The following is a 22264-nucleotide window of genomic DNA, read 5'->3' on the forward strand; positions in this document are numbered from 1 at the left end:
CCTAAAGCAAGCAGATTGTGGTTCAAGCATATGCCCAGGCAGGATAGGAAACTATCTAAATATAAGGTCAAAGCAGAGCTGGAAGTATGGTTTAAGGAATAGCATACCAACCTAGGAAGCACAAGGCCCTGAGTTCAAACCATGGTACTACAAAAAAAAATCAGATGTCTGTGGTTGCTTGGTTTTGTTTCTAGATTTTCTATTTTATTATATTTTCTATTTTATCTTCTTTTGGCCAGTTGTAGAGCTTGAATCTATTTTATTTTGACTTGTTTGACCACGACAATGCCAACAGCATGCTAGGTAACATTGTAGACCCTTCCAGTTTTGTCAGTTTTGTGGGGCATCCCTTTTTGAATAGTTCCCATTCCCTTAATGCCTACAATATCACTTTATAATATCAATCTTCTTGTAGATTCACATGTATGTGGCCAAAGGAGCAACTCTGTGTTTCCTGAAAGGCCTAGAGAACAAAAAAATTAGATAACTAATTAGACAGGTTAACTGTAAACAGTTTTCTCTCTTTCCAATGAAAAAAAGAAAAAAAACTTTTTTGGCTGGGGAGGGTGGGGGGGGGGTTGGTCATGGGGCTTAAAATCAGAGTTTGTGCCACAGCATCACTTGCAGTTTTCTGGTGCTTAATTGGAGATGAGTCTCATGGACTTTCCTACCTGGGCAGGCTTTGAAATGTGATCCTTAGATCTCAGCCTCCTGAGTAGCTAGGATTACAGGCATGAGCCACCAGCACCTGGCTAAGAATAAACTTTCAATGCTGACTGAACACCTACATGGGGTCTATGGCCATCTGTCCTGCAGAGTGGGTGCCTAACCCCAGGAGCCCTTGCAGGCATGAGCTAGAGTTTGGTTGTGAGGTGCATGTGTGTGTGTGTGTGTGTGTGTGTGTGTGTGTGTGTGTGTGTGTGACTATTGTGTTTGATGGGGTTTCTTCTGGCAGTTGGATGTGAGCAATCATTTTCTGTTTTGTTTACAGGAAGGAGGGCTTGTGTTTGAAGGCTTGTGTGTGTTCTTGGTTTGTGAAGGACTCTGTGCTCTGTGTTCACAGTCCCTTCAGCAACTACAGCTCTCTGCTGATGCCATGGCCGGGTAGTTCTTGTCCAGTTTGATGGGTTCAGGAAATTCATTGTACAGCTCCACCTTTGTCTCCTGTGTAAGTGTATTCCTTGCGATTGTCTGGAAATCCTGCTCCATATTAATGGCCTCTTTGGCCACTGGTTTTGAAATAGGGAATGTTGTATTTGCTGTAGCACCAGGCCTGCACCTTCTTTGTGGCCACGTGTCTGTTTTTGAGGTCAATCTTGTTTCCCAACACAATAAAGGGGAAGTTTTCAGGATCCCAGGGGCTGGCTTGGATGAGAAACTCATCTCTCAAGCTGTCAGTGTTCTTGACTGTGTTGGGGATAGTCACATAGACTAGCAGAACATAGCAGTCTGCACCTCTATAGTAGGCCACACCAAGAAACAAGAACCAACCCTGATCAGTTGTATCCCAAATCTGCACGTTAACTAAGTCTATCACCCACTATCACCTCTTTGCTCAGAAAGTCTGCTCCTATTGTGGCTTTGTACTGGTTACTGAACTTCTTGTTCACATACTGGCTCATGAGCGATTTCTTACCAACACCAGAACCTCCCAGGATGATAACCTTCAGCAATCCTTTCTTCTTAGAGGTCATTCTTAAAATGCAGCTGCTACATAGGGCTCCAGTGAGGAGACTCCAAGGAGGATGGGGTGGAGAAGTCCAAGTTCCAGCTCCTGTACTCTCCCAGCCTCTGACCTGCTTTCTGATTTCTTGTTCACTGAGTATGTTGTTGGTGTATAGGAAAGCTACTATTTTCTTGTCTGTTGATCTTGTATCCCACTACTTTGCTGAAAGTGTTTATCAGATCTAATTTGCTGGTGAGTCTTTAGGCTGTCTTACTATAAGATCATACCATCCAGAAGCAGGGATCATTATGTCTTCTTTGATTTGTCTGTATTTCATTTCTCTCTCTCTCTCTCTCTCCTCTCTCTCTCTTTCTCTCTCCCCCCCCCCCACACACACACCACACACACACACACACACACACACACTGGGACCCAGGTTGTTGTTTAGTTTTTCACTCAAAGCTGATGCTCTATCACTTGAGCAGCAGCTCCACTTCTGCCTTTTTGGTTAGTTGGAGATAAGAATCTCTTGGACTTTCCTACTTGGGTTGGCTTCAAACACTAATCCTCAGATCACAGCCTTTTTTTTTGTTTTATTAATTTAATTTTATTTTATTTGTGAACATACTGTACAGAGGGGTTACAATTACATGGGCAGGATAATGCGTACATTTCTTACCAAGCATTGCAGCCTCCTCCTTTGTTTACCCTTCACATCCCTTCCCAGCCTCCCCCCTCCCCCCAATCCCAATCCTTCTCCTTCCCCCCTCCCCCCCCAACCGACGTTGTAAAGCTCGTTTTGAACATGACAACTTGTACTTCTCATTGTTGCAACAGGTCCACCTGTATCCTTAAACAACTGGTTTTTCCCCATCTCCTCCACAAGTTATACTGACATCAAATATAGTGAAAGCAGGGGTTATACTGTGGGGGAGGGACATACAAAGCAACAAAGAGATAATCTTATAAATGCGTTAGAAACACATGCATGAAAGAAAAAAACATTAAAATACATATCTAAGGGTTCATTTTCCTGACATCACATTATCTGACCTTTTCCGCTTGACTCATACATATACTAGATATTGCAAATAAGGGAAACCATGGGCAGATCACAACCTTATGAGTACCTAGCGTTATAGGCATGAACCACTGGCCCTTCTGGTTAATATTTCAAGCATCGTACTGAATAACAGTTGTGATAGTGGACAACCTTATATCACTCCTTATTTTAGAGGAAATACTTTCAATTTTTCCCCATTCAGTATAATGTTGGCTATCAGTCTGTTATCAGTCTGTTGGCTATCAACCTTTATTTTGTTGGGATATGGCCTTTAATATTCCTAGTTTCTTCAGGAATTTTATAACAAAAGGATATTGGATTCTCTCAGGGGCTTTTACTGTATCTATAGAGGTGATTATGTGACTTCTGTCCTTGCTTATGATTGTGTGTTATTATACTTTATCAATCTGTATATGTTGAATCATCCTTGCATTCCTGGAATGAATCCATCTTGATAATAATGTATGATCTGTTTTTTCTTTTTGCTGGTCCTGGGGCTTGAACTCAGGGTCTGGCCTCTGTCCCGGAGCCTCTTTGTGCTCAAGGCTAGTGCTTTACCACTTGAGCCACAGCACCACTTCTGGCTTTTTCTGACTAGTTTATTAGAGATTACAGTCTCATGGACTTTCCTGCCCAGGCTGGCTTCAAACTGTGATCCTCAGATTTCAGCCTCATGAGTAGCTAGGATTACAGGTGTGAGCCACCAGTGCCCAGCTATGATCCGTTTAATGAGAAGTTTTTTTCTGTGTTCATCAAGGAAACTGGCCTCCAGTTGTCTTTTTTTCCTTATCTAGTTTGTTATCATGGTAATACTGAATTTGCAAGATGAGTTTGGAAGTGTTCTTTAATTTGTGGACTAGTTTGGGAAGCTTTGGTGTTGTTTCTTTAAAGGTTTGATAGAATTCAGCAATAAATTGATTTGATCCTGGGCTTTTATTTTTTGGGGGAGAATCACTTTTCTATTTTTGCTGTTTCAGTTTCATTGTTCATTAGTGTTCCATTTTTTTGTAGCTTAGTTTTTAAATTTTTGGTGGCACTGGGTTTGAACTAGGTCTTCATGCTTGCTAAGCAGGTGATCTACTACTTGAGACATGCTACTAGCCCTTGCCCTTTTTACTTCAGTTATTTTTTGCTGGACTAGCTTGGACCATCAACATACTATTTATGTTTCCAAAACTCCAATAACACTAGAGAAATAAACTAGCAAAAGTAACATTGTGAAGTATGAAAGTTTACTTAATGGAGATGGAAAGACAATAGACAAATGATACTATTGAATAGTACTAGCATAAAGCATGATTATAGAAGAGGGAAAATTAAAATGGTGAGTGGAGGAGCAAAAAGGGAAAGAGAAATTCCAGCTAAAGAATCAAGGAAAAATTTTAAAAAATACCAGCAAACCAATAAACAACCAAAATAATGAAAATGAAGAATTATAGAAAAAAAACCAAAAAAAAAGAATTATAGAAGGGGAAAATAGAGAAAAAGAAGAAAAATGAGAGAAAGAGGAAATTAATCTAGTTGAAGACAGCAAGAGAGTTAAAAAATCTGAAGTGAGAAAGGAGAGGAAAGAAGAGAGTATTAAAGATTAAATACTAAAGGCTTATGCCTTTAAGCTAGTGGCTTATACCTTGTAATCCTACCTGCTCAGGAGGCTGAGATCTGAGAATCTCAGTTCCAAACTAACCCAGGTAGGAAAGTCCATGAAACTCTCCTCTCCCATTAACCACCAAAAAAGTCAGAAGTAGGGTTGTGGATCAAATGATAGAGCACTAGCTTTGAGCACAAAAGCTGAAGAATAGTGCCCAGCCTTGAGTTTTAGCCCAGCCCCGGAACTGCGCACGCGCACACACACACACATTAAAAGCTGGGTGTGGTAACTCACATCCACAATTCCAGAATTTGGGGTATTGAGGTAGGAAGATCACACTTCTCAGTCAAACTTGGGCCATATGGGATGTGGCTATCTCAACAAAACCAAACCAAAAGCCAAGACAAAAAGCCAAGACAACAGCAACAATAGCTAGAAATAAACAGGGAATGACGAAGCAGGTCCAACTAATTGGATAGTAATTGGAGAAGTAATATAAAGGAATTATGAGAGTGATACAAATAGAAAAAAAGAGATTGTATAGAAGTAGAATAAGAATTTAGATGTAAAATTTTAAACTGATCAGTCTGGTTTAAACAGTTTACAGATCAGTAAATAATCAAAGAAAAATGGAGAAAATTAAATTAATTTTTAGCCATGAGCCAGTGGCTCCTGCCTGTCATCCTAGCTACCCAGGAGGCTGAGACCTGAGGATAGCAGTTCAAAGCCAGCCCAGGCAGGAAAGTCCGTGAGACTCTTATCTCCAGTTAATCATCAGAAAACTGGCAGTGGCACAGTGGCTCAAGTGGTAGAGCACTTGCCTTGAGCTGAAGAGCTGAGAGACAGCGCCCAGGCCCAGAGTTCAAGCCCCAGGACCAACTATATATATATATATATATATATATATATATATATAGAGAGAGAGAGAGAGAGAGAGAGAGAGAGAGAGATGATATGATATATATGATATATATGATAAAAAAGTAAAAAAAAGAGTGGGCATAATTGGCCCATGCCTGTAATTCTAGCTACTCAGGAAACAGATCTGAGTATGCTAGTTCAAAGCCTGCCAGGTTAGGAAAAGCCATGAGCCTCTTTTATCTCCAATTAAGTAGGAAAAAGCCCAAAGTGGAGCTATGGCTCAAATGGTAGAGCACCAACCTTGAGCAAAAAAGTCAAGTGAAAGCACGAAGCCCTGAGTTCAAGCCTCAGTACCAGCACACACAATAAGAAAAGTGCAGTCCTGGGAGGATAGATTTCTAGTTCTCAGCAGTACAATGCTCATCTTTCTTTCTCTAGCCGTTTCTACTGTTGTCCACAGGGTGACAGCAGAGACCACACACTAGGTAGTTTGCCTGGCAACCAAAGGGCGTGGCTTGTGGAGAGAGGCAAAGGTAATTTACTCTTCAGAAATTAGGCTCGGCTGTGGTCCTCTCAGGATGGGGCAAGCCATAAGCTGGTGTGTGTGTGTCCTTCCAACAGCCTTGTGCAAGTTAGTCCTATGGAGATTCTGCGCAGACCTGCACCAGCCAGGACGCTAAACACATGCACCACCTTTTAGGTCTCCCTCTCTTTGTACCCACGTGGGAACTAATTTCTACGCCTGTCTCTGACAGTGTCCAGTTTCCCATCCCGTGGAACTCTGCATATCCAGTAGCTAGATGATTTTCTTCAGGCTAGCAGTTTGTGGATAAGAGCCTGATTTTTGCTGTAGGTTTCCAGGGTATGCTGATTTTTTTTTCTTTTCCCAGTAATGGACTTATCAGACCTGCTAGGCAAGTGGTCGTCGTCGTCGTCGTCGTCGCCGCCTTCTTCCTCTTCTTCTTCTTTTCTTCTTCTCTCCTTCTCCTTCCTCTCCTCTTCCTCCTCCTCCTTGCCCTTTAGATTTTGCATTTTGTCTCTGCAGAGTCTCACTACCTTTGCTGGGGTTGGCCTTAACTCCTAGTTTGAGTTGTACATCACAGAACTTTGACTCATTAAAGCCGCAGACACAGGACACAATGGCTTCTCCCATTGTGCCATAGCTTATTCTAAGAAGGAAGTAAGAGCTTTCCTAGTACCTTTATGCTATTTGGACCCCTCTCGCTAGCACATCTGCTTGCTATAGTCAAGTGATAATTGTGCTTAGTTTCTTTCATCTCTGCAATGCTGCTTCTACCCAGTTCACTCACTAAAGCTTTCTTTCTCTTCTTTTCTTTTTTGCCAGTCCTGGGGCTTGAACTCAGGCCCTGGGCACTGTCCTTGAACCTCTCTGTGCTCAAGGCTAGCACTCTACCACTTGAGCCAGTGCAACTTCTGGCCTTTTCTGTTTATGTGGTACTGAGGAACTGAATCCAGGGCTTCATGCATGCTAGGCATGCACTCTACCACTAAGCCACCTTCCCAGCCCTCTCTCCTCTTTATGTGCTCCCACGTTCTCTGTATTTCCTTCTGAATAATAGTTTGTTCACAACCAACACTACAGTTGAGTTTCTCATATGTTCATTTGCCTCAGTTCCCCTTCTTTACAACTGTTAGAGTTTCCATGCTCCATGCTAAGCACTCTACCTCTGTTCAGCTTTCTGAGATTTCCAATTAAAAAGGTAAGGTTGTATCTGTTCACTACTGAAACTCCAGCACCTTCTGTGGTCCTCCACCTCAAAAGATACTTCTTGAGGGTTCTACCAATGTGTGTGTGTGTGTGTGTGTGTGTGTGTGTGTGTGTGTGTGTGATAGTGTGTGCACTAGTTCACTACCTCTTGGTAATGGGAAGATTATTTTCTTCATATTTCTACTTTTTAATAGACACAGTATTCTTATGATAAAGGAAACCTATCTTAATAGGCATTCTTTTCACCCATCAGAACCTAATATAGGACCTATTATAGCAAAGATCAACTTAGTTCTGGTTGCAATGTCTAAAATATTGAGTTCAGGCTGTTTTAAAAATGTTTTTATTGTCTTTTCAGTTTAGCATCAATTTGGGCCAATGTAGTATGAGACAAGAATAACAGTTGCCCTATCAAAATATCAAAAGAAGTAAGCAGGGCATCAGTTGTTCACGCCTATAATCCTAGCTACTCAGAAGGCTGATATCTGAGGATGGTGGTTCAAATCCATTCCAAGGAAGTAAAGTCTTTGAGACTCTTATCCCCAAATAACCACCAAAAAGCCAAAAGAGGAGCTGTGGTTAGGTGGTAGACCACTACTAACCTTGAGAACAAAAGCTCAGAGAGTGCCCAGGCCCTGAGTTCAAACCTCAGGAGAAGCGCGTGCGCACACACACACACACACACACACACACACACACACACACACACACACACACACTCAGCGACAGAGAGACAAGAAGAAAGCAAGAATGAAAGAGAGAAAGCCAGCAAGCAAGCAAGCTATCAAGAAAGAAAGGGAGGGTGGGGGTGGGAGATGGGAAGGGCTGGGAAGGGGAAACAAAGGAGGAGGCAACAATGCTTGATAAGAAATGTACTCATTATTTTGCCCACGTAATTGTAACCCTCTATATGGTATTTTCACAATTAAAAAAAAAAGAAAGAGAAAGCAAGCAAGCAAGCAAGAAAAGAAAACATAGAAGCTAGGTTCTTGCTGTACTGGGTAATGTTTGAGGTTGAGATGTGAGGATTGCAGTTCAAAACTAGCCGGGGCACACAAATCTGAGTGTCTCATCTTCAATTAACCACCAAAAAGCCAAAAGTGGAGCTGTAGCTCAAGTGGTGGAGTGCCAGCTAAGGGATAGCACCCAACCCTGAGTTCAAGCCTCAGTATTGGCACAAATAAAGGAAAAAGAAAAAGTTTCTAATAATCTCCACAGAGTTCTTACCTCATTACTATCATGGTGGGCTGTAAGTGTCGGATCAAACAGGCATTAAAGGAATGAAGTGAAGACCAACTTCTGAAATAATGAGTTGGTCTTTCTTGTTGGTGGTTGCATTTCACTAGGGAGCCTGTGATATCACTGTTGTGTTTGAGAGCCTGACTAGTTTCATGAAAACAGACCTTCAAAGGTAAATGATTTCAAATACAACAATGCTATAATAATCACTGTATTAGAATTACACAAGACTTCATAAATCACCTCTGAAGGGCCTCAGGAATTAGTTCAGGGCTTATGAAATTAAGTGCCATAAACATTGGGAAGCATCATAGAGTGAAGAAAGTCATATGTCAAACACTGCCATCTTATACACACACACACACACTCTCTCTCTCTCTCAACCTTTCAATTTGTAAAAGGAACATAAATATGGTCTATATTTTCCCCTCAAATGGAAAGATATACACTCAAGAAATATTTTACTTTCCTTTTAATTATGCCATAAAAATGCAAAACAATCAGGCACAAAAGGAAAGTGGCAATGATGGGAAATCAGAAAATAAATGCTTCATCTAAGAGGGACAGGCTGAAATCTCTAGCTTCATATGTGAGATTTCTCACCAACGAAGTTATAAATCTGGATTTTTTTTTTTGCTTGAACTCAGGGTCTGGGCTCTGTTGCTGAGCCTGAGCCTCTCTTTGCTCAAGGCTAGGGCACTACCACTTGAGCCAAAGCACCACTTCCGGCTTTTTCTGAGTATTTTGCTGGAGATAAGAGTCTCAGAGACTTTCTTGCCTGGGCTGGTGGTTTCAAACCATGATCTTCGGATCTCAGCCTCCTGAGTGGTTGGGATTACAGGCCTGAGCCACAGCTGCCCAGTGATAAATCTGGATTTTTATGTGAAGTGATCTAATCTTAAATCCTAGAAACTACTTCAAACAGTGTGGGAAAATAAACCATGGGAGAGGGCTGGATATGGCTTTGTTTACAACCTTGACTAGCCCAACCCTCCCCCACCTCCCCACCTTGGGTATAAAGAACAAAATTAGGCTTGATGAGTGTCCTGATTTTTGCTAGAGCACTATAAATTACATTTTCTGGTAATTACAATGGAAGAATTCTAGTATCCTCCAGAGACTTTCCTACACTTATTTAAGTATTCTCTGAAGTGTTAAGTATTATTTAATGAAGGATTTAAAGGCATGTGGCTTTTTCCCTTAATGTAAATGTAATGAAAATTTGTTTCAAATCTAGTAATTCTACTTCACATTTAAGATGTCATCAATAAAGAGTACAGATTGTGTATCATCAATGAAATTTCAAAAATAATTTCATCTGGTTGAACCACTACTAAATATCCCCATGCTGCTGATCACATGTATGGTGTATAACATGTGAACACTGTTATATATTACAGACTGTGATAGACAATTGCTCCAGGAAAGTTAGAATGAACTTGTGACTTAGAAATTATGTAATCAAAAAAAAAGAAATTATGTAATCACTTAATCACAATAAAAAAAAAAGAACTTCGGGAAGGGAGGGAGGGAGGGAGGGGATGGTAGGGGGAAAACAATGGAGGGGCTAACAAGTTCAAGAGGAAGTGTACTCATTACCTCACTCATGTAACTGTAACCCTCTGTATAGTATCTTTACAATAAAAATTAAAAAAAATAATTTCAGAGGCTATCAGTGTAGAAAGGTCTCTGGAGGATACTAGAATTCTTCCATTGTAATTATCAGAAAATGTGAGTCACAGTGCTCTATGTTAGAAAACATGCTCAGTGCATGCAAGATCCTATGTTCATACTAGGAATCCGTAGTATGAAAAAAAAAAGATTTTGGGAGTTGGGGATTTAGCTCAATGGAAGGGCACTTGCCTGGCAAATACAAGGCCCTGAGTTTGATCTTCAGCTCTGGGAAAAAATTATTTTTAAAACAAAACATTATGAAACATTATGTATAGGTTTAAGTGCATCATCTCTGCCTTAACCTTTTGTAATCTATAGTCTTTTTAAAATAAGCAGTAAAATTACCAAACTGAAAAAAAGTAAACTTTTTTTGTTAATTTATAGCATTTAGTTTTTGATGAATTTGCAAAACTTAGGCCTACACTTAAAAATTATGCCAAATACTGGGCCCGGCATAGACTCTCAAAGCCAATATATGGCATAAATTAGAGAATTAGAACACTAAGTCATATGGGAAAGGGAACTATGCAAAATACAGTCTTTGGAAGGAAGCCTCAAGTAATTATTTTATAATGCTAAGCACATGAAGGGAAGGAAGACACACTCTGAACCACAATTCATTAACATAGATTTGCACTTTATTTTAATTTTGCATCCTGAGAATAAAATGTTATCTGACAAGTGAACAACAACAGAAGCAGCAGTGAAAGTCTGAGAGGCAGATACCCTTCATTTTGGCACAGCTGTATATAGGTTGACTTCTTCCAGGGGAGTCATTCCTGGACTCAGGGGAGAATGATGAATTCATTCCACAGGCTATGTAACACTACCAGATGCATGAAAGTTCTTGGTTTCAATGGACATATCCACTATTATTCTTTTCTGGTAAAGCTGTCCCAACAGGAATTCTTTGCTAAAAAAATAGAAATTGTAGGCTTTTGGGCCAGAATTGTTTTTTAATCAATGCCAGTTTTCTAGCTATCCAGATGTTTTGTCCTGTTCTTGCAGCTGAGACTCAGATTTATATGTGGTTAGTCCAAAGATGGCAAACTAGCTTGTAGATTATATAATTTCAAACATTTGCAAGTTGTTCCAAAGTCCAGGCATTAAAACAATTTTATACTATTTGCTTACAAGAGAAACAGAAAATGAAGCCCAGATAAATGCGAATAAAATAAGCAGAAATCAAAAGAACATTTGTGAAATTATTGCCTTGAATCGTCATGTAGTTTATACACAGATCAACTTTAAGAGACTCCAAAACTGTTACTTAGTTCAATGCTAGAGCATGACATTACAACATTTCTTACACTTGTAATACTATGTGTGCACATGTACACACTTCAATAAATTAGCTCAGTTATATAATCCTGAAACAGAAAAGTGACAGCAAATCTGAATCTGAATTTATATAGCCCAACCTACACACACACACACACACACACACACACACAGAGTCTAGCATCATCTTATTTAGGGACTAGGGAAGCAAAATGTGGAGAGGGCCAAATGATATTAGTTCCTTTATAAAAGTGGCTCCCAACATTTTCCCCATATGGGGTCTTGCTGTGATTCCTTCTCTATTTTGTCAAGTATTTATTACTTTGCATGGAATAACAGGCTTTGTAATTTTTATTAATCAAAATCATACTGTTATGCACAGCTTCTGATCAGTGTTGATAAGCAATGTTAACAGACAATTGAAAGGATAAGAAAAAAAAAACATGGGAATTCCATGTCTCAGTTAGCTTATGCAGAAGGAATACTATAGGTCAATGTGAGGTTTCTAGTATAGTTTTTGAAATAAGGAAAGCTCAAGTATACCTCCACTGCTATCTTCATCTGCCCCAAGTTGGGAACCACTGGTTTACCTCCACCTGTTTTTCCTCCCTAAACCAAGTACTAACATAATAAAATTACTCATGTTTAACAGAGCAGAATTAATAACAAAATTTACTAAAGGTTAGATCAACTATAACACTTACTCTATAGGGTCTTACTGAGAAAGCAAGCTAACAAACATGGATTTAAAGGACTCTCTAAAACAATTATGATATCCAGTATATCTCTCAGCTGATTTCAAAGCACATTAATATATGAAAAAAAATCCTCAATTCTCCTGTGAGGTAGGTCCACATTATTGTCCCCACTTCAGCAATGAGGACATGAGGTACAGAGGAATTAAGCAGCAGAGCTAAGAATTAAATAAGGAGTGACTTGGGTTTGGTTTGAATTCTACACCATTTTCTTTTCTACCTAACTTGATCCATTTGTCCCAATTGATCTTTTTGAGGGTATGGAACTTGATAAGATACAGAAGCAGATGTTGAATAGGATATGAAACTCTTCACATAGTCCAAGTGGATCCTCTCATATCTCTATTATCATCACAGCTGTAATTCTTGCCTGGAAGCAACTGCATTGTCAGATTCCACATAGGCAAAACACAAAGACCTCAGTCCACTCAATTCCTAGGGAAACTACATTCATGGGGGAGCTAAGGTCTAGCAGGCATCAAGTTCTTTGAGTCAGTGATATTATCACACACCAACTAGCAGCCAGATGGCAAATTCACTTTTATTGTGTGCAAGGCACTGTGAGAGTTTCTAAGGGTAGTAGATCTGAGAATAATCATTCTGAGATTATGGAGAGTAAAAATTTCCTAAGGAGTCCTAGTATTACAGAACATTAGGCAATCTCTAATTTTCTGTCCAGCTCTAGGTTCAACTCCATTATTTTACAGATGAGAAAGACAGACATGCAATTTAAGTGACTTGCCTGGGGCCCGCAATATTGGATCACCGTCATATAGTATGGGTTTGACAAAGTCCACAGAAAATGGAACATATTCTCAGGTTGCTACCAACAAACTAAAAAAGCTGGCTCAGAATCAGGTAAGGGAAATCTGGGGCAAGATAAGGATATATGTATATATATATATATATATATATATGTATATCTATGCATGTTTATCCATGTGCATATGTAAAGGTATACACATATATATCCTTCAATTGTTTTTAGTCCACAAAATATATGAATAGGTATTAACAAAACCTATTCCTTTTCTGTGAAAAAAATCCCAACAGTTCACCATTTAAGGAAACCTAAATAATTTGACAATTGTAAAATAGATTGTTTAAAAGCAGAATTTTATAAGCATTAAATAGGACCTAATTTCAGTGATTTTCAGAAATTAGAATTGAATTAGCAAAAAATATTTCCACTATAAAGCTACTCCAATTAATCAGCTAAATATAATTTCTATAGCCACCTAGGTCAATATAGTAAATTCTAATGAAATAGTGTTTGGGGACTTTAAGTTCAAGTAGTAAGGTTATTTAAGTGGCAGCTTATCTGTAGACAAAAATAAAAATGCTAATGGTGTTTAAAACTGTTTTTTCAAAGGCTTACAAATGTTACTGAACTTGAACTTTTCTCAAATGATTAAAAAAACAGAACAAATTTTCATTTGAAATAGTAGAGAGATGAATATTAATACAGTTTAATTTCTCAGGCATGAGTGTTTATACGTCATAGTAATATGAATACAGGGCTTCAAAGACTAGTGTCCCTCCAGACCATGTTAAATCACATGTTTACTAGCATTAAAACTATACTCATGTTAAGTGACTTATATGCCTGTCCTGCAATATTTTATCATTAATTTATCACATGACTGGAGGAAAACAAGAAAAAGGTTTTGCATAATAAATACAATACCCTAGTGAAATATACCTTTGTATCTAGCAAAAACAAAAAGGATGATTTCTAATCAAACCAATTCATTTATTCTGCCTCCTGCATAACATGTTATCTTTGTTCAAAAAAGACAAGGCACTTCTCCATCTTTACCTCTAAAATTTGACTACAATGGTCTCTTTCTTAAATTAAAATGAGTATAGAAGGGTATAAAGTAGAGGACATGTTTGAGAAGGAGTTAAGAAATCTGTAAATGACACATGCTCATGGTTGTTATTAATAATACACATGCCATTGGCCTTTTGGATGTTTTAAAATGGTCTATTTATTAAGCTTTAATTTTGGGCCAAATGAAAAGCATTGGAATGTGACTTTTAAAGAACTCTGAAATTTTAACCTCAAAGCTTAGTTGATGTTTATATACTTTGGCAAATACATGCTATTTTTCTCTGGAGACTAACATGGCAGATTTCATAAAAATATTATGTAACAAAGAAATTAAAAATTAATGCCTGCAATCTGATAATAACTTTCACAAAATACTAACTTAATGGAAAAATACAAGTATGGTGTATCCCAAGGATTAAACAACATTCAGTAGGGGAGGAATTACCACAGTGTAGTCTGTCATTTCAGCATTTGCTACTGCCAATTTCAATGAAAAGAAAATAATCCCTCCCAAACACTCAACTTCTAATCAGCTTCATAAAAAGGGAAAACTTGTTGAAAAAGCAGTCACAGAAGGAAGGCAAAAGAAAAGAAATTAGTTGTTTACTGGGTAGTTTCAAGAAACTCAGATTAGTCAAACAGCACAATGGACAACACAGACTAAATTTAAGAGCAATTAGTTAAAATTAAGTATACACATGCTGGAAAAGGTTTTTGGTTTATGACAAATACTATTGTGACTTTGATTTATATGCTCTATTTCTATCTTAATATTTGTTTCGCGGAAACAACTCACTATATTTCCTGCTGTTTTTTGAGCAAAACTAAGTGGGATTTATACATGGCAGAAAAGTTACTATAACACCATATGGTCAAATTCTAAGGATACAGAAAAACGATATGATTTTTAAGGGTTGACATTTAAAAACAATGATTGTATTAGAATGAAAAGTCTATATTATGATGAAAATCAGTTTTGGTATTAAAATGTCACAGTTTGAAGCATAAATCTGATCACAACAGTTGGAACATAAACATAGATACAATTTTTCTGTGATCTTAGCTATGAAACAAGACACTGGGTATGCATTTTCAGTTACCACATCGTCTATATAAAAATACATCTTCCAGTTTGCAGTAGGCAGACACAACACATTATTTAGGTGGTGAGGTGGCATGGGGGAGTGGGGTTCCACAGAAGGAGGTGGTAGTGTTTGTGCAAACAATTATAATCACATATCAAACAGCACATCTTTCTTCTCTCTTCTACTAGTCAAAGACAAAGTTCTCAAATTAGGCATCAACTTTAAAGGTGGCTTCAAAAGGCTTCATTTGTATGAAGAAATGATTGTTTTCTCCGCTGGGATAAGAGCTTGCTTAAAAAGCTTACTAAAAGCAGTTGGAGCAAGATGACAAGAATATAATTCAGTCCCTTTGCTTGAAATTTATTTTCAGCCCTATGAGTTAACAAACAATGCCTACATACAGGCATACCTTTGCAGTTGAATTACTGTGGTATAAAGCTGTTGTTTCGCTAAAATTCTAGAACTCAACTGAGTGTGGTAATCTCACTCATACTAACTGTGAAAAAAGAGAACTATGCAATACCAATTAGATGGCTACATGTGTAGCACATTTACAAACAAATGAAAACTTTTTGTTTTTTTGTCAGTGGTGGGGCTTGAACTCTGGGCCTAGGCATTGTCTCCCAGCTCTTCAGCTCAAGGCTAGTGCACTACCACTTTGAGCCACAGCACCACTTCCAGTTTTCTGGTGGTTAATTGGAGATAAGAGTTTCAAGGTCTTTCCTGCCTGTGCTGGCTTTGAACTGCAATCCTCAGATCTCAGCCTCCTGAGTAGCTAGGATTACAGGTGTGAGCCACTGGCGCCCGGCTTGAAAACACTTTTGTCTAAATACTTGTCTCTCCTCATTAATAATTTCCAAATGTTTAAAGAAAGATCCTCCAAAAGAAGAAAATATTTTGTCAAGTATGATTTGGCCACTATTATACATAAATATGTATATATGTACGTATATATACATATATGTTATACATATATATATGTATAATTTCTCAATTAGCTCTTCCCCAAAGCAGAATAACTGAACTCTAGAAAAGGGTTAGTAGTGGCTTTCACAGGAGTCTAGCTACCTCCCAAGACATGAAATCTCAAAATACTTAATGGTCAAAGTTTTGGTGTTTTTTTGTTTTTAAAGAAATAAGGGAGAGTAAACTAGGACATTTGTCAGATATCAAATAAAGTCTTTTGAGGGTGGGAGGGGAGGACAAAATGGGAAGCACTGAATTAAATGGGGGAAAAATAAGGATCTTGGTTCCAGGTGCAATGAACAATATCTGAGCTTGATAATGATTTCAGTCTGAATCCATTTGTTACAAAGGGCAACCATGCCCTACACCTGAAATTTTAACATACTGGTATGGCTCTGCCATAAACAGCATGTTAATAATAGTCTCTACATTCAAAAGGATGCTTGCAAACTTCATTCATATTAAAATCTATGCAGAATTGTTGGCAATACAGTAAGATTAATATTACATTCTGTAAACCATGGCATACCACATTTTACATTATGCAAAGAGACAATATTTACAAGGCTTTAGGAGTTTAAATATTTTATCCACTAACATAAGTGATAATTAAGCAAAGTGCAGGACAAAACCAGTGCTATTAATTGCATGTCCTTTAAAAGCAGAGTAAAACCATTTCTAAAAGCTACCAAAAGCTTTATTTAAGTGTGTCAGTAAGGGATTACAGAGCATTAAATAGCCTAGAAAAAATGATGCATAATTAGAAACAGTGAGTATGAAAATTATAAGGCAGCATGCTCAGAACAAGGTTTTGTTTTTTAAAACACCATCACTGATGTTTCCTTTTTGTGGCAACTATATATATACATATATGCATATATATGTATATGTATAAGTGTGTAGTAAGTAAAAATTGAAAGTGCAAAACACAAGCTTCATTTAAGAACAAAGGATGTGCAAATTCTCTTCTTAAACCAACACAAATAAAAGAGTGAGGAGAATATTCTACCATTATAAGGAATAAGTTGAACACAGCAAAGGAGACCATCTTCATTCCAAAATCATCTACAAGGCACTAAGGGTAGGAAATGACAGGAAACACAGAAGTGACTGAATAAAACTCCTCAGTCAGGTCGGAATATGGGGTATTTTGGTAAGAATTCTATTAGAATTACCTGCAAAATAAAAACAAACAAGAATATGTAGACAAAATATTTTTCATTTATTATAACATATGACCCAGGAAGTCTATAATCAGTTTTTATGACTGTATTTTGTTAATTGAAACACATATAAACACAAAGAAATTGCAAGTTGCAATTGGACTGGCAATTTAAAAATTAAACTAGCAAACCTCCAGTATTACTCAAAAAAGTCATTTTGTAGTTTTAGTACAGGCAATACAAACTGGTATGCAAAACATATAAACTGGGATGAGGGCAGTACTGGGGTTTGAACTCAGGGCTTGTGCAAGCTAGGTAAGGACTCTATGTAGCTCTAGCTCTGACATTTCATTGTAAGTGTGAGTGTAACAGGGTCTGTGACAGTCTCTGTCATGTTATGCAGTGTTTTGTGCAACAACAACAACAAGAACAAACAAAAAAACAGGGGGAAACTTAGGAGATTTTAGGGACCTTGAAGTGACTTCGTCCACAGATTTCTTTTGAAAATTAAGAGGATAGAGTCCCAGAGCATAGACCTGCTTGGGCCTTACCCACTGCTTTTTTTTTTTGCCAGTCCTGGGGCTTGAACTCAGGGCCTGGGCACAACCCTGAGCATCCTTGTGCTCAAGGCTAGTGCTCTACCACAGCGTCATTTCTGACTTTTTCTGAGTAGTTTATTACAGATAAGAGTCTCATAGACTTTTTAGACTTTTCTGCCTGGACTGGCTTTGAACTATGATCCTCAGATCTTAGCCTTCTGAGTAGCTAGGATTACAGGCATGAGCCACTGACACCCAGCTCCACTGCCATTTTTAATATATATTTTTATTGTAAAGCTACTGTACAGAGGGGTTACAGTTACATGAGTAAGGTAATGAGTACATTTCCTATCAAGCATTGTTACCCCCTCCTTTGTTTTTCCCCTTCCATCTCTTCCATCCCCACCTCCCCAACTCCTCCCTCCCCTACCTGCCCCCCAAAGTTGTAAAGTTCATTTTCAACATAGTGCCTTGTACATCTCATTGTTACAGTGGGTCAACCTGTTCTACTGCCATTTTTTACTGGCAAACAAATCTCATTTTTGTAGCTAAGAGTTGTTATTACTTGATTTACAATTGTTAGTGAGTTAAGGCGAGAAGAGCAAACTCTATGAATTTTCATGTCCTCCCCTAACCTTTTGTATTTGCAAAGGGGAAGATAATTGAAACTATATTACACAGATTAGAAAAAAACCCTCTGTATATTATGCTTTTATATTTTTCAATCCCAGATGCTGATATTAGTTGAGGATTACTATGTTTTATAAGTCATTCATGAAAAATGGATTGGCCAAATCAATTTAATTGCAAAAAGGCTGATGGATATAATAATAAAAACCTCAGCTATTTTAAGTGTTTTATCTATAATAGAATTTAGATGTGTCATTTCTCCTACAACTATTCAGTGTGAGAGATACCATAATAATCATTTAGAGATGTGGATGGGGTATTTATTATCAAATATATACCATGTATCAGCACCTTGTATCTTGGGTAGTTCAGTATTATTTTTCATGATGGTCTTGGTGCTTGAACTCAACCTGGGTGCTGTCCCTAAGTTTTTTGTTCAAGGCTAGTGCTCTGCCACTTGAGCCACGCTATTTCTGGCTTTTTGGTGGTTAATTGGAAATTAAGAGTTGCTTGGACTTTGCTGCCCAGGCTGGCTTCAAACTATGATTCTCAAATCTCAGTCTCCTGCATAGCTAGGATTACAGGTATTGGCCTCCAGCACCTGGCTTGGTTTAATATTCCTTCAAAAGCTAATACTATGGAATAGATCACATTGGTTCTATGGGAATTTCTTGTTTTTGTTTTTTTTTTGGGGGGGTCCGGTTGTGGGGCCTGAACTCTGGTCCTGGGCACTGTCCCTCAGCTCTTCAGCTCAGGGCTAGTGCTCTACCACTTGAGCCACAGCACCACTTCTGGCTTTTTTCTTTTTGCTTATGTGGTGCTGAGGAATCGAACCCAGGGCCTCATGCATGCAAGGCAAGCATTCTACCACTGAGCCACCTTCCCAGCCCCTATGGGAATTTCTTGTATGTGTGCATGTGCTAGTAACTCGGGCTTAAACTCAAGGCTTTACACTCTTGCTTGTTTTTTTTTTTCCTTTCATACCTGGTGCTGTCTACCACTTGAGCAATACCTCCACTTCTGGCTTTTTGATGGCTAAATGGAGATAATAGTCTTGTATTTGTCTGTCTGGGCTAGCTTTGAACCTCAACTCTCATATCTCAGCTTCCTGAGTAGCTAGGATTACAGACATGAGCCACCAGTGCCCACCAGTTCTATGTGCATTTATATTCCATGATTAAGATTGCATAGCTTGGGGCTGGGAAGGTGGCTCAGTGGTAGAGCGCTTGCCTTACATGCCTGAGGCCCTGGGTTCGATTCCTCAGCACCACATAAGCAAAAAGAAAAAAGCTGGAAGTGGCGCTGTGCCTCAAGTGGTAGAGCGCTAGCCTTGAGCTGAAGAGCTGAGGGACAGCGTCCAGGCCCAGAGTTCAGGCCCCACGACCTGACCGCCCCTCCCCCCCAAAAAAAAGAAAAAAAGATTGCATAGCTTTCAGTAGAAACACTGAGGCTATATTAAAATCCATCTTTCTTTCACTGCAAGTTAAATGTCAGCCAAGATAAAACAGCCCAAAGTATGAACTCAGAATTCTGAAGTCAATTCCAACTTTATGTAAGTTTTGACAAGATTTCAAATTTAGAATTTTTTTTTTTACCACAGCAGCTGTTCTCACTATCATGTGTTAAGGTTTGTGTATATGTTAAAAGAAATCAGAGTTGTACAATGTTTTCATTTGGGAATACTTGCCTAAACCTTTCTAAGATCTAAATCTCAGCTTTCAATATATTTTAGTTTGGCTACAAATCTAAAGGAAAGGAAATGTCTACATTCCAACTGATAAAAGTTCAAGCTGAGAAGAAAAAAGGCAGAAAGAATGGTTGACAGATGCTAAGCACCGTAAAATGTTACATTTAGGATGAAACCCAAAAAATGTAATTAAAACAACTTCATACTTACATACTCCATCATATTGCTCGTTTCACATTTCCTTTTAGTCAACTTCCAGTGCAAAGCAAGCTAAGAAAGCAGAGTTTCATTAAGACTTCTTATATCTGTTTAAACTTACTACAACGTGAGCATTTGAATAAGTCATGGAAAACAATCTTGGTATAAGAAACAAAACACACCTATAATACTTCATAAAGTATATGTATATATATATATTTTAAAAATTGAGTATGAATTCTCTAATCCATTTCTTTATGGTCTGAAAAACTCCTGTTTAATACAGTAATTTATTTGCTTGAATTTTCTTACCTTATGATATAATCTGTTATTTTCCCATTCTAGTAGCTTCTGAATTGATCTTCTAGTCTAAGGAAAAGGATCAAGACTGTTATAAAGTGAACTGAAAAACATTATAAACTGCATGTATCTATATTTTTCTGCTTACTTATAAGATTTAGTTAAGTTCTCCTGTTGTTTTCCTGTTAGAAATCAGAAAAAAGCAAAAGATCTGACTGAAATTGCCCAAAGAAAAGGAATATTTTAGATAATTACTATAGAGTTATAATAATACCTCATCCTTTTGTTTTTCAAAATGAAATATGTACTAATTGCTCTGTGTTATGTAGCCATTGACTTGACTTTTCATTTCATTATTTATGAAAACATTATCAATACTGCTTTCTTGAAACAGTAGTATCTACAAACCTAGATTTTCATATACCTTTACAGGATTCAGGGTGTGTGTGTGTGTGTGTGTGTGTGTGTGTGCTGGTTTTGAGGCTGTCTCTGAACTTTTGTGCTCAAGGCTAGTGCTCTACTATTTGAGCCACAGCTTTACTTCTGGCTTATTTTGGTAGTTAATGGGTGATAGGAGTCTCTCTGATTTTCTTGCCAGGGCTGGCTTTGAGCAAAGATCCTCAGTTCTCAGCCTCTTGAGTAGCTATAGTTACAAGCATGAGCCACCAGCATCTAGCTAGGATTAGTTTTTAATAAACATCTAATATGCAAAGCTAATCTGATTCCTCACACAAAGTTTCCCAATCAGACTCCTAATGTGTAACACCTGGCAGATACAGCAGTCAGTTAAGGCCAACAGGCTGAGTAATACTAGCCAGAATTTTCCACAAAAAATAACATATTAGGAACACCCCGTAGAAAGACATACATTTAGAAAGAAAAATATAAAGAAGAGAAAGAGCAATGTAGCAAACAGGGACAAAAGCAGGGTTTCTCCATTCTGATTGCACATATTTTGTAGTGAATAAAAAGAGTTTGCAAAGCCTTTGAAAGGATTAAAAGATTACTAGGCATTTTAATTATTATTGATAGAGTTGTATATGGTTTTTTATTTTAAAAACTCTGCTGGTAGGCACTGTTAACTTTGAAAATTACTCTTTACAACCAAAGGATTTACAAGGCAGACTATCTCTGAACTGATTTCTAAAGTGCCAACACAAGAAGCTATCCTACCTGTTGAACTGTGCAAGTTAACAATCTATGGCAACTGAATTCTAAATGACTTCTAACTATTTACAATTGGCTAGGTCAGCAAAAATGTTAGAGTGTATTATGGTGTCATTACATTTGATAGAATCTAGATAAAATCAGGTGAATAACAAATAGAGACTGAATCAGTAATTAAAAAATCTTTCAGGAAGAATAAAGGAGGCGGAATACTGTCAAAACAGATAATTCTCAACTATGAAAACAGAAGGAAACCTGCTGGGGTGTTTAGGGGGAAAAGAACAGGAAGTATGAGAGAGTGGGTGAGATTGATTGGAATATAGTGTAAACATGTATGGAGATGTAACAATAAGATCCTCCCTGTATAACTAATATAAGCTAACTTAAACAAAGAAAAAAAATCACACACACACACACACAGGATCAGAAGGCTTCAATCATGAATTCTTCCAAACATTTTAGGAAGTAATACAAGTCTTTCACAAATTCTTTCAGAAAATAGAAGGAATACTTCCAGTTCACCCTATAAACTCAAAGACGTCACATATGTACACAGAGCCACAGATCAATATCCCTAATTGATACAAACAAAATATTCTCAACTACATTATCAAACGGAATCACATTCAAATTGAGTTCTGGCAACACAAAAACAAACTCATATAACACATTAAATTAATAGAATAAAGGAAAAAAACCACGTTTACCTTTTTTGATACAAGGTCTCACTATGTAGTCTAAGCTGGCCTGGAAATTGCTATGTAGCCCAGGCTGGTCTTGAACTCATAATTCTCTTGCCTCAGCCTCTTCAGTACTGGGATTACAAGCTTGAAACA

The 22264-nt window shown here is 37.9% G+C and overlaps 1 protein-coding gene and 1 pseudogene across 1 annotated transcript in view; both read right to left on the minus strand.

Annotated features, from left to right (window-relative positions):
- Nucleotides 1-943: 943 nt before the first annotated feature.
- LOC105995244 lies at nucleotides 944-1718 on the minus strand (annotated as a pseudogene).
- Nucleotides 1719-15689: 13971 nt separating this feature from the next.
- The window catches only part of Chic1 (cysteine-rich hydrophobic domain 1), a 48405-nt gene continuing 41830 nt past the window's right edge, over nucleotides 15690-22264 (minus strand). The window contains exons 4-6 of the mRNA XM_013028943.1: nucleotides 20274-20330; nucleotides 19974-20033; nucleotides 15690-16919 (exon numbers count right to left, since the gene is read on the minus strand). Of these exons, the coding sequence (XP_012884397.1) occupies nucleotides 16869-16919; nucleotides 19974-20033; nucleotides 20274-20330 (168 nt within the window). The 3' untranslated portion in view covers nucleotides 15690-16868. The remainder of the gene's footprint in view (nucleotides 16920-19973; nucleotides 20034-20273; nucleotides 20331-22264) is intronic.

The sequence above is a fragment of the Dipodomys ordii genome, unplaced genomic scaffold (genome assembly GCF_000151885.1).
Source record: "Dipodomys ordii isolate 6190 unplaced genomic scaffold, Dord_2.0 Scaffold116, whole genome shotgun sequence".
Lineage (NCBI taxonomy): Eukaryota > Metazoa > Chordata > Mammalia > Rodentia > Heteromyidae > Dipodomys > Dipodomys ordii.